At 58.9% G+C, this 12413-nt stretch overlaps 1 protein-coding gene across 1 annotated transcript in view; it reads left to right on the forward strand.

Moving 5' to 3' along the window:
* LOC144950993 (exosome RNA helicase MTR4-like) overlaps window positions 1-7248 on the forward strand; it is a 120648-nt gene extending 113400 nt beyond the window's left edge. Inside the window, 4 exon segments of the mRNA XM_078881207.1 lie at window positions 2112-2168; window positions 3103-3265; window positions 5382-5486; window positions 5955-7248. Coding sequence (XP_078737333.1) covers window positions 2112-2168; window positions 3103-3265; window positions 5382-5486; window positions 5955-6007 — 378 coding nt within the window. The 3' untranslated portion in view covers window positions 6008-7248.
* The last annotated feature ends 5165 nt before the right edge of the window (window positions 7249-12413 follow it).

The following is a 12413-nucleotide window of genomic DNA, read 5'->3' on the forward strand; positions in this document are numbered from 1 at the left end:
TGTCTGCGTGTGTGTGTGTGTGTGCGTGCTCGTGTGTGTGGCCGTGTGTGCTTGTGTGTCTGTGTGTGTGTGCATGTGTGTGTGTCCGTGTCTGCGTGTGTGTGTGTGTGCGTGCTCGTGTGTGTGGCCGTGTGTGCTTGTGTGTCTGTGTGTGTGTGCATGTGTGTGTGTCCGTGTCTGCGTGTGTGTGTGTGCGTGCTCGTGTGTGTGGCCGTGTGTGCTTGTGTGTCTGTGTGTGTGTGTGTGCATGTGTGTGTGTCCGTGTCTGCGTGTGTGTGTGTGTGCTCGTGTGTGTGGCCGTGTGTGCTTGTGTGTCTGTGTGTGTGTGCATGTGTGTGTGTCCGTGTCTGCGTGTGTGTGTGTGTGTGTGCGTGCGCGTGTGTGTGGCCGTGTGTGCTTGTGTGTCTGTGTGTGTGTGTGCATGTGTGTGTGTCCGTGTCTGCGTGTGTGTGTGTGTGTGCGTGCTCGTGTGTGTGGCCGTGTGTGCTTGTGTGTCTGTGTGTGTGTGCATGTGTGTGTGTCCGTGTCTGCGTGTGTGTGTGTGCGTGCTCGTGTGTGTGGCCGTGTGTGCTTGTGTGTCTGTGTGTGTGTGTGCATGTGTGTGTGTCCGTGTCTGCGTGTGTGTGTGTGTGTGCGTGCTCGTGTGTGTGGCCGTGTGTGCTTGTGTGTCTGTGTGTGTGTGTGTGCATATGTGTGTGTCCGTGTCTGCGTGTGTGTGTGTGTGCGTGCACGTGTGTGTGGCCGTGTGTGCTTGTGTGTCTGTGTGTGTGTGTGCATGTGTGTGTGTCCGTGTCTGCGTGTGTGTGTGTGCGTGCTCGTGTGTGTGGCCGTGTGTGCTTGTGTGTCTGTGTGTGTGTGTGCATGTGTGTGTGTCCGTGTCTGCGTGTGTGTGTGTGTGTGCGTGCTCGTGTGTGTGGCCGTGTGTGCTTGTGTGTCTGTGTGTGTGTGTGTGCATATGTGTGTGTCCGTGTCTGCGTGTGTGTGTGTGTGCGTGCACGTGTGTGTGGCCGTGTGTGCTTGTGTGTCTGTGTGTGTGTGTGCATGTGTGTGTGTCCGTGTCTGCGTGTGTGTGTGTGTGTGCACGTGTGTGTGGCCGTGTGTGCTTGTGTGTCTGTGTGTGTGTGTGCATGTGTGTGTGTCCGTGTCTGCGTGCGTGTGTGTGTGTGCGCACGTGTGTGTGGCCGTGTGTGCTTGTGTGTCTGTGTGTGTGTGTGTGCATGTGTGTGTGTCTGCGTGTGTGTGTGTGTGTGCACGTGTGTGTGGCCGTGTGTGCTTGTGTGTCTGTGTGTGTGTGTGTGCATGTGTGTGTGTCCGTGTCTGCGTGCGTGTGTGTGTGAGTGCACGTGTGTGTGGCCGTGTGTGCTTGTGTGTCTGTGTGTGTGTGTGTGTGCATGTGTGTGTGTGTGTGCATGTGTGTGTGTCTGCGTGTGTGTGTGTGTGTGCACGTGTGTGTGGCCGTGTGTGCTTGTGTGTCTGTGTGTGTGTGTGTGCATGTGTGTGTGTCCGTGTCTGCGTGCGTGTGTGTGTGTGTGTGCACGTGTGTGTGGCCGTGTGTGCTTGTGTGTCTGTGTGTGTGTGCATGTGTGTGTGTCCGTGTCTGCGTGTGTGTGTGTGTGTGCACGTGTGTGTGGCCGTGTGTGCTTGTGTGTCTGTGTGTGTGTGCATGTGTGTGTGTCCGTGTCTGCGTGTGTGTGTGTGTGTGCACGTGTGTGTGGCCGTGTGTGCTTGTGTGTCTGTGTGTGTGTGCATGTGTGTGTGTCTGCGTGTGTGTGTGTGTGTGCTCGTGTACACATATAAGGTGGCGTAGCGCTTAGCGCTGCGCTGCTCTACGGACCCGGCGACACGAGTTCGATTCCCGCTCACGGCCAACACCGGTGACGATTATCTGAACCGGTCGCGGGAGTCCCCTAGGTTGACTCGGCCTAAAATGAGTACCTGGTGCGGTGTGTGAACATCGCCACTGGGGAGACAAAGGCGGCCGGGCGTGGTGCTGGCCACCCACCCCCTCGTGTGCCGCGCCGGCCTTCATAGGCGCTCGCTAACAGCACTTGCCCCAACGGTCTGTCAAGGCTACATGAGAGGGCTCTTTGTCTTTGTGTGTGTGCGCGTAGGGAATGGAGATGTCCCGACTCACAGAGGAACTCGCGGCCCCACTCCGGCAGCTCCAGGTGGGGATTTGTCAGGTGGCAACGCAGATTTCTCTTCGTTGCACTACCCTGCGTTGATTTCATTGGTTTCAGGTCTCGCCACATTTGTTCTGGCCTAAGCCGCCCGCATATTTTTTCTGTCGTGTTTGTTTCTCTGCATCTCAACTATTTCGTTTATTCTACCAGGTAAGGGCCAATGAGCTTACGTAGCTCTGTGTCAGATGGGACCTGGACGTCACGAACGATAGCTCGATCAAGTGGGCTTCTCGCGGGGATATTGACGGCAGCGACGCTGATTCTAAATGTGGAGGGGAAAACCGGAGGACCCGGAGGAAAAATCTACGGGGAGAGAGAGAAAGACGCAAACTCCTACATGCACAGGGAACTTTTTGGCCAGTATCAAAGTATGAAAATGTAAGAATAGTTTTTACTCGTTCTGGCTATAAAACTGGAGGCGTTAAGAAGTTCAAACACAAAATAGAAACCTTGTGTTGCAATGGAGCACGGCTGTGTTGCTCGCAGCACTCTTCTCGTCGTGAAAGGCGACACGCACAAAGCGCTATCAGAGCGTTTGTCGCTCATTTGTACGTCATGAGCCGTACAAATGAGGAGTGTTGTTGTTGTTCTAGATTTGAAGTTTTCGTCGCTGCAAGGGTCAATGCATTTGGTTCTTTCGGTAAAGTCACGTGGCTAAAGAAATAATAAATAAAGGATAAAAATAAATACAATTAGTATTCGTCTCATTAGTAGAACTAAAACCCATGCGCTTGGTTCTTTCGGTAAAGTCACGTAGGTAAAAAAATAATAAATCAAATAAAAGGTAAAAATAAATAAAATGAGTCTAATTAGTATAAATAAGATCGGTATGAATGTTCTTGCTGTGGTGTTCCCACCCGAGGACGATTGTCCGTGTTGCCACCGTCACGTCGTGATGCGAGTGTGTTGGTATCTGCAGGAGTGCGCTCGCCGCATCGCCAAGGTGGCGGCGGAGGCGAAGCTGGGCTTGGAGGAGGACGACTACGTGTCGTCCTTTCGGCCGGACCTCATGGACGTCGTCCACACCTGGGCCAACGGAGCCTCCTTCGCCCAGATCTGCAAGATGACGGACGTGTTTGAAGGTGGGCGGGCGGGCGGGGCACGTGGGTGGGTGGGTGGAGTGGGTTGCTGGGTGGGTGAGTGAGTGAGTGGGCGGGCGGGGCACGTGGGTGGGTGGAGTGGGCTGCTGGGTGGGTGAGTGAGTGAGTGAGTGGGCGGGCGGGGCACGTGGGTGGGTGGGTGGAGTGGGTTGCTGGGTGGGTGAGTGAGTGAGTGGGCGGGCGGGGCACGTGGGTGGGTGGGTGGAGTGGGTTGCTGGGTGGGTGAGTGAGTGAGTGGGCGGGCGGGGCACGTGGGTGGGTGGGTGGAGTGGGTTGCTGGGTGGGTGAGTGAGTGAGTGGGCGGGCGGGCGGGGCACGTGGGTGGGTGGGTGGGTGGGTGGAGTGGGTTGCTGGGTGGGTGAGCGTGGCACGGTGGGCGGATGGGTGGGTGGGCGAGTGTGGCACGGTGGGTGAGTGGGTGGGTGGGTGGGCGAGTGTGGTGCGTGGGACGAGTGGCTGAGTGGGCGACCGTGGAAGGAGTCGGTGAGTTGAGTGACGATTATGGGAATCGATCCTGGGCTTCCCCTAGGTCGGCTCGGCATCAAATGAGCTCCCGGTGCGCTACGAAGCCGGCAGTGACCCGACCAGTTCGGCTCGCGGCCGGCACCGACACGGGCGGCTCTTTGCCCCCCCCCCCCCCCGCTAGAGGCTATCGGGGGGATCTTTGTCATTGTGCAGCGCGCACGTGGGAGGGGGCCATGCAGGGCTCACGCCGTGGCCGCTCGTGTTGATTGCTCCTCGCTCGCGGGGGTCACGGCGGGGGTCACGGCGGGGGTCACGGCGGGGGTCACGGCTTAATTACGTTTTGATTCCGTGGCGACCCCCCCCCCCACGCACGCAGCATTCATTCATTAATTCATTTATTTTGCCGATGCCGTCGTGGTGCCGGGAATCGCATTCCCTGTTCACTCCGTGGCCCTGGCGACGATTCTGCTCGGTCTCGCTCCCACTCCCCGATGTCGTCTTGATCTCTCGCTCTCTCCTGCCCTTCCGCTCTCTCTCGCTCTCGTTCTCTCTCTCCCTCTAGCTCGCTCTCTCTCTCTCGCTCGCTCTCTCTCTCACTCTCTCTCTCTCGCTCTCTCGCTCTCTCTCGCTCTCTCGCTCTCTCTCGCTCTCTCACTCTAGCTCTCTCTCTCACTCTCTCTCTCTCCCTCTCGCTCTCTCTCACGCTCTCTCTCTCACTCTCTCTCTCTCCCTCTCGCTCTCTCACTCTAGCTCACTCTCTCACTCTCTCTCTCTCCCTCTCGCTCTCTCTCACGCTCTCTCTCTCACTCTCTCTCTCGCGCTAGCTCACTCTCTCTCTAGCTCTCTCGCTTTCTCCCACTCCCCGCTGCCCCTCTCATCTCCCACTTGCTCACTCTCTCTCTCTCGCTCTCTCTCGCTCTCTCGCTCTCCCACTTGCTCACTCTCTCGCTCTCTCGCTCGCTCTCTCGCTCGCTCTCTCGCTCGCTCTCTCGCTCTCTCGCTCGCTCTCGCTCTCTCTCGCTCTCTCGCTCTCCCACTTGCTCACTCGCTCTCTCTCGCTCGCTCTCTCTCGCTCTCTCGCTCGCTCTCTCTCGCTCTCTCTCGCTCGCGTGCAGATGTTTCGCCGCTCGCTCGAGCGAACCGCGCGGTGGATGACGCGATGACGACGATGGGGAGCGGTGGGGGGGGGGGCGGGGGGGGCGGGGGGGTGGGGGGGGCTTTAATAGCGCACCGACATCGAAACGGCCACGATACATCTCTTGTCGCCGTGGCGACGCCGCCGTTATAGTGCGCGTGTGTGTGTGTGTGCGTGCGCATGCCTGTGGAGCGGTGGTGCAGCGGTTAGCGCACTGCGCTACAAACCCAGAGACCCCGAGTTGGATTCTCGCTCACGGCCAACAACGGTGACGATTATCTGAACCGGTCCTGGGCCTCCACTAGGTCGACTCAGCCTCAAATGAGTACCTGGTGCGATGCGTAAACATCGCCGCTAGGGAGACAAAGGCGCCGGGCGCGGTGCTGGCCACCCACCCCCTCGCGTGCCGTGCCGGCCTTCGTAGGCGCTCGCTAACAGCACTTGCCCCTACAGTCTGACAAGGCTACGCGGGGGATCTTTGTCTTTGTGCACGTGCAGGCACCGTGATCCGCTGCCTGCGCAGGCTCGAGGAGCTGCTCAAGCAGATGTGCCAAGCGGCCAAGGCCATCGGGAACGTGGAGCTGGAGAACAAGTTCTCTGACGGTACGCCCGCCCGCTCGCTCGCCCGCCCGCCCGCTCGCTCGTCCGCTCACCCGCTCGCTCGCCCACCCGCCCGCCCGCCTGCCCGCTCCGCCAGTTAACACTATCATACTAAACAGTTGATTTTGTCTCACACCAGGTGAGGGCCTTCGCCACGAAGTGCATTGTCATCTTTTGACTTAAAGCTTCCGTGACTGCAGGAATTCATATTCTGTGGTTCTTTCGGTAGAGTCGCGTGGAGATAGAAAACAAAATGAAAACGTCGCGAGTTTTTTTTGCTTTTTATATTTATTTATTTCTTTTTATTATTATTTCTAACTGCGTAGAATGATGCATTATTATCGTTCGCGTGGACATGTGCAGCAGCAGCAGCAGCCGAATGCTCTTAAACCCCTGCCTGACCCCTACCTGACCCCTGCCTGACCCCGCGTGCCCCCTGCCTGACCCCGTATGCCCTTCCCTGCCTTCCAGGAATCATGCGGATCAAGAGGGACATCGTGTTCGCCGCCAGCCTCTACCTGTGACGACGACAACAACTACGACCACGACGACAACAACTACGACAACAACTACGACCACGACGACAACAACTACGACCACGACGACAACAACTACGTCAACAGCTACGACAACAACTACGACAACAACTGCGACCACGACGACGATCGTAAACGCCACGCAGTGGGACTTGCCTAGAGACGCCGCCGCCTCTTCCACGTCGTTCGTTGCGCGTCGTCCTGGAAACGGTGGCGATGAAAAACGGCCACCACCACCACCGCGACGACGACGACGACAGGGAGACACGTCCGCGATACAATTGAGCGGGAGACCGGGGTTGGTGGATCATAGCGGGAGCCGGTAGCTGCGCCTAGCGGGACGGGGACGACGCTCGTCACCACCACCACCGCCGATGGTGGTGCGGGGATTTCAACGCGCGTAGTTGTTCGTTCGTTCTCGGCAGAACGAGAGCGCCAAGTACATTGAGAGAAAATGTTTCGGAGGTGCCGAGAGAAACCTCTCGGCCAAGCGGGCAACGGCGGCCAGAGCCTGCTCCCCCAACAATTGCCCAAGCTCTGTGATCCTACATTGCGACGTTTGGCCAACTGGGTGAGTGAATGAATGGATGGATACATGCGGCAGGAGAAAGCGCACACGAAGGGGGTGTGCGAGTGAGGGGGGGTGCGAGTGGGTTGGCGGGTAACAATCGGTCGACAACCATTGTCCCAAGCTCACGGTCCGACATTATCTGGTTGCCCCCACCAGCTGCAATCTCGGCAGGCGGAGCGGGAATTTTACCGGCAGTGGTAAAGGCGGGGGCCGGTCTCTGTCAGCGCCGCGTTTTAATTTAGTTAAGCGCCGGCGAATCTATCGTTGCTTTTTTTATCATCATCAATCGTCGGTGCCGTCGCGATCTCTCCCCTCGTGTCGACTGCGTGACCCCCGACCCCCCCTCACCCCTCCACCAGGCTGCCCCCCACGCCGTCGGAACACCTCGAACCGGCGCATCGCCGCGGTAGTCACAGTAGGAGCGCCGCGTGGGGTTTGGCTGCGTTGGTGGCCTGGCGTTTTTTGCGTCTCCTTTTCACTCGGCGCGGCGCGGTGGGGGGGTGGGGGGCTTGGCGATTTCTCAACCGTTCCGGCTCGGCGCTTCGGTGTTTAAAGAGCGGCGCCGGTTCTGTTTTACTTACACGGTGTTTGACCGTGCCGCCGGTTACAGTTCGCGATCTTTCATTAAAAACCGGCGCATTTATCAACCGGGGCTTTGCCGTGACAGCGCGTGTCCCGTGTGCGTCCGCGTGTGTGTGGCATTAGCTGTCTCTGTAGGCCGATATCTGCGTGTGTGTGCGGGGGGGCTGCAGCGTAGCGCTCCGCTGCGCTACGAACCCGGACATCGGGGTTCGATCTCCGCTCACGGACGCAACGTCGGTGGCGAAGATCTCAACCGGTCCTGGGTCTCCTTTACGTCGACTCGGCCTTAAATGAGTACCTGGGGGTGCGTGTAAACATCAGCGCTGGGTGGGTGTGGGGGGCGCAGTCCGTGAGTGAATCCTCGCGAGTGAGCTCTGTCGTCACCATCTCTCCCCCACAAGCTTCTTGCACAGTTCAAGGTGAACGCACCAACGAGCCCTGGATCCCGTGGCCAAACTTTTCACCGCCGCACACCGTTATTTTTCCCCATGATGAAGATGTGATTTTATTCCCAGCGAGCGACGCTAAAACCACCCCCCTGGGGCACGCCACCTTCTCTGTCCACCTCGTGTCCACCTGTCCACCTCCTGTCCACCTCCTCCCCACCTCCTGTCCACCCTCCCGCGCGGGGGAAAACAAATCCACGGCGGGCAGCGACGAGGTAGCTTTAAAATATTTATTTTAGTAGTTTTGCGTATAAATAATATCTGGCGTAGAAAAGAACAAATTTAAAAGTTGGCTTCTCACCCCGTCGAAGGCGATCGGCGCCGTATCAACACCACCACGACCACCACCGCCGTGACCCACACCGAAGCAAGAAGACACGTCTCCACCACCCCCCCGCCCCCCGTGCACGTCTCTCTCTCGCCGCTATCGGCCGAGCGACGCCGCCGCCGCCGCCTACGACGGCAAGGAGCGGCGAAACTCGGCGAGCGGCGACTCTCTGACGGGCGCAGCGATCGGAGGCGTCGACGGGGGGAGGGGGGAAGGTGGAGCGACGGAGGGAAACCAACGCGGGTGAGAAGAACACCCGGCGGCGGCGGCGGCGGCGGCGATATAGCGTCTACACCATTTACAATACACGTTACACGTTAAATGTTGATCTATTTTATTTATTTAGCAAAGAATAGTGGTGTCCACCGTCAAGGGCGGGGGGGGGCGGGGTGGGGGGGGTTTGGGTTGGGGGGCCCCCCCCCCCTCTTCCCTGTTCACAGACGTGGAGCATCCCCCCTCAATCGTCGCGAGCACGGAATGCAACACGGGGATTAGAGGGGGGCCCTCCGGCTCGCTCTCTCACTTTCTCACTCGCCCTCACACGCTCTCTCACGTTCTCTCGCTCACTCTCTCGCTCTCTCACTCGCTCTCTCACTCGCTCTCTCACTCGCTCTCTCACTCGCTCTCTCACTCGCTCTCTCGCTCTCTCACTCGCTCGCTCTCTCACTCACTCGCTCGCTCACTCTCTCACTCGCTCTCCTCACTCGCTCTCTCACTCGCTCTCTCACTCGCTCTCTCATTCACTCGCTCTCTCGCTCTCTCACTCGCTCTCTCACTCGCTCTCTCACTCGCTCTCTCTCTCACTCACTCGCTCTCTCACTCGCTCTCTCACTCGCTCTCTCGCTCGCTCTCTCACTCGCTCTCTCATTCACTCGCTCTCTCACTCGCTCACTTCGCTCGCTCTCTCACTCACTCTCTCACTCGCTCTCTCACTCGCTCTCTCACTCGCTCTCTCACTCGCTCTCTTCACTCGCTCTCTCGCTCTCTCACTCGCTCTCTCACTCGCTCTCTCACTCACTCGCTCTCTCACTCTCTCACTCACTTCGCTCACTTCGCTCTCTCACTCACATCGCTCACTCGCTCTCTCACTCACTCGCTCACTCTCTCTCTCACTCGTTCTCATCACTCGCTCTCTCACTCGCTCACTCGCTCTCTCACTCGCTCACTCGCTCACTCGCTCGCTCTCTCACTCGCTCGCTCACCTCGCTCTCCTCACTCGCTCTCTCACTCGCTCTCTCACTCGCTCTCTCACTCGCTCTCTCACTCACTCTCTCACTCGCTCTCTCACTCACTCGCTCTCTCACTCTCCTCACTCACTCGCTCACTCGCTCTCTCACTCACTCGCTCACTCGCTCTCTCACTCACTCGCTCACTCTCTCTCTCACTCGTTCTCTCACTCGCTCTCTCACTCGCTCACTCGCTCTCTCTCTCACTCACTCGCTCACATCGCTCTCTCACTCGCTCTCTCACTCGCTCTCTCACTCTCTCACTCGCTCTCTCACTCGCTCTCTCACTCGCTCTCACTCACTTCGCTCACTCGCTCTCTCACTCTCTCACTCGCTCTCTCACTCGCTCTCTCACTCGCTCTCTCACTCGCTCTCTCACTCTCTCACTCGCTCTCTCACTCGCTCTCTCACTCGCTCTCTCACTCACTCGCTCTCTCACTCTCTCACTCGCTCTCTCACTCACTCGCTCACTCGCTCTCTCACTCGCTCTCTCACTCGCTCTCTCACTCTCTCACTCGCTCTCTCACTCGCTCTCTCACTCACTCGCTCTCTCACTCTCTCACTCGCTCTCTCACTCTCTCTCTCACTCACTCGCTCTCTCACTCACTCGCTCTCTCCTCACTCTCCTCTCTCGCTCTCTCACTGTCCTGCTTCTTACAGTCACCATTTTCATGTCATTAGAGAGTAAACAAGCAAGGGGGGGGCAACGGACAAAATGCCGTGAATCTGGAACAGAGATTTTGGGTTGGAAAAGTTGGTGGCAGCTGCCACCCTAGGGGGGGGGGGGGCCCATCAGGGTCCCCCACCCCCCCCCCATTCCTCCCAGTTCCCCCCCCCCCCACCCTCTGGCTCCCACCCTGCCGCCCCCCCCCCCCCCCCCAGTTCACATTCGCTCAGAAGCATTCTCCACGCGCGCGGACGCGCGACAACATTCGTTAGTTCACATTGGTCACGACGACGACGACGTGATAACTACAGCAACCCCGACAACCTGGGGGCCCCACGTGGCACATGGGGGGGGGGGAGCGGGGTGGGGGTGGGGGGGGTAATAAGGACGCGAGGAACCGCGACCGCCCACGACATGCGGGGGGGGGCGGGGGGGCGGGATGGAAAAACAAAATCAATCGAGCGGCATCCGAGAAGCTTTCACAGTTACGCGTCGCTTCTTCGACTTCTACAGCTTGGCAGCGCGTCGCGAGGGACGGGAGGTTTCGGGCTTTGCGAGCGACTCCCGGACAACCCCCCCCAACCCCCCCCCCTCCCTCATCGTCGTCCACGCCGGTCATGAAGGCAGCGAGGGAGTCAGGGAGGTTTGAGCACACTCTGCTCGTTAACACATTCAGCAGCAAAAACTCGCGCGTGTGCGAGTGTGTTTGCGCGCGCGCTGCGCGCGCGTGTGTGAGCTTGTTCGACACTTCACGTGGCCTCAAGGTGCACATGGCCTGGTACAAGCGTAGTGGTGACGTCACCGCTCTTAGTGGTGAATGGCGGTTGTTGTTGTTGTTGTGAGTGTGTGTGTGCGCGTGTGCGCGTGTGTCTGGGCAAAGTCCCATCGGTGAGCTCCTCCGGCAGGCAAGGCTGCGTTGGCTGGGTCATGTAGCCCGCATGCCCAGCCACCGCATGCCTAAACAGCTTTTGTTCGGCCGGATCGAGGGGGCTAAACGGGCGCGGCACGGGCTAGAGAAGAGATGGAGTGATGTGGTGCAGGAGGACGTGGAGCTGAGTGGACTTGCCGATGACTGGTACCAGCGGTGTCAAGATCGGCCTCTGTGGAGGAGGCTCGTGAAGGACGCTACTGGGCAGTTGGAGGCAGTCGCCCTCCAACAACAACGGAGGGCGGAGGAGCGACGCTCACAACAACGAGCGGAGCGCCGGGTGGCTAAAGCACAGCAAGTTGGCACAGTAGGGGGCACAGGTGGTGCATCAGCCAGTCATCTCGGTCATCTCGGTCAGTCGACCCGTGGCACCTGCTGGGTCTGCCCCGTGACCTCCTGGCCTGGCACAAGCGTCGTGGTGACGTCACCGCCACTTAGTGGCGAATGGCGGTTGTTGTTGTTGTGTGTCAGTGTGTGTTTCGGTATCGCTCCCGATTGGTACCCACCCCTGCCACTCATCTCTATCGACCCACCCACCCACCCATCACTACCCCACCCATCACTACCCCACCCATCACTACTCCACCCATCACTACCCACCCATCACTACCCCACCCATCACTACCCCACCCATCACTACCCCACCCACCCATCACTACCCCACCTGTCCTCACCACCCATCACTCCCCATCACTACCCACCCATCACTACCCCACCCATCACTACCCCACCCATCACTACCCCCACCCACCCATCACTACCCCACCTGTCCTCACCCACCCATCACTACCCCACCCATCACTACCCCACCCATCACTACCCCACCCATCACTACCCCACCCATCACTACCCCACCCATCACTACCCCACCCATCACTACCCCCACCCATCACTACCCCACCCATCACTACCCACCCATCACTACCCCACCCATCACTACCCCACCCATCACTACCCCACCCATCACTACCCCACCCATCACTACCCCACCCATCACTACCCCACCCATCACTACCCCACCCATCACTACCCCACCCACCCATCACTACCCCACCCATCACTACCCCACCCATCACTACCCCACCCATCACTACCCACCCATCACTACCCCACCATCACTACCCCCCCACCCATCACTACCCCACCCATCACTACCCCACCCATCACTACCCACCCATCACTACCCACCCATCACTACCCCACCCATCACTACCCCACCCATCACTACCCCACCCATCACTACCCCACCCATCACTACCCCACCCCATCACTACCCACCCATCACTACCCACCCATCACTACCCCACCCATCACTACCCCACCCATCACTACCCCACCCATCACTACCCCACCCATCACTACCCCACCCATCACTACCCCACCCATCACTACCCCACCCATCACTACCCCACCCATCACTACCCCACCCACCCATCACTACCCCCACCTGTCCTCACCCACCCATCACTACCCCACCCATCACTACCCCACCCATCACTATCCACCCACCCATCACTACCCCACCCATCACTACCCCACCCATCACTACCCCACCCATCACTACCCCACCCATCACTACCCCACCCATCACTACCCCACCCATCACTACCCACCCATCACTACCCACCCATCACTACCCCACCCAT

Source organism: Lampetra fluviatilis, chromosome 3, assembly GCF_964198595.1.
Source record: "Lampetra fluviatilis chromosome 3, kcLamFluv1.1, whole genome shotgun sequence".
NCBI classification, from domain to species: domain Eukaryota; kingdom Metazoa; phylum Chordata; class Hyperoartia; order Petromyzontiformes; family Petromyzontidae; genus Lampetra; species Lampetra fluviatilis.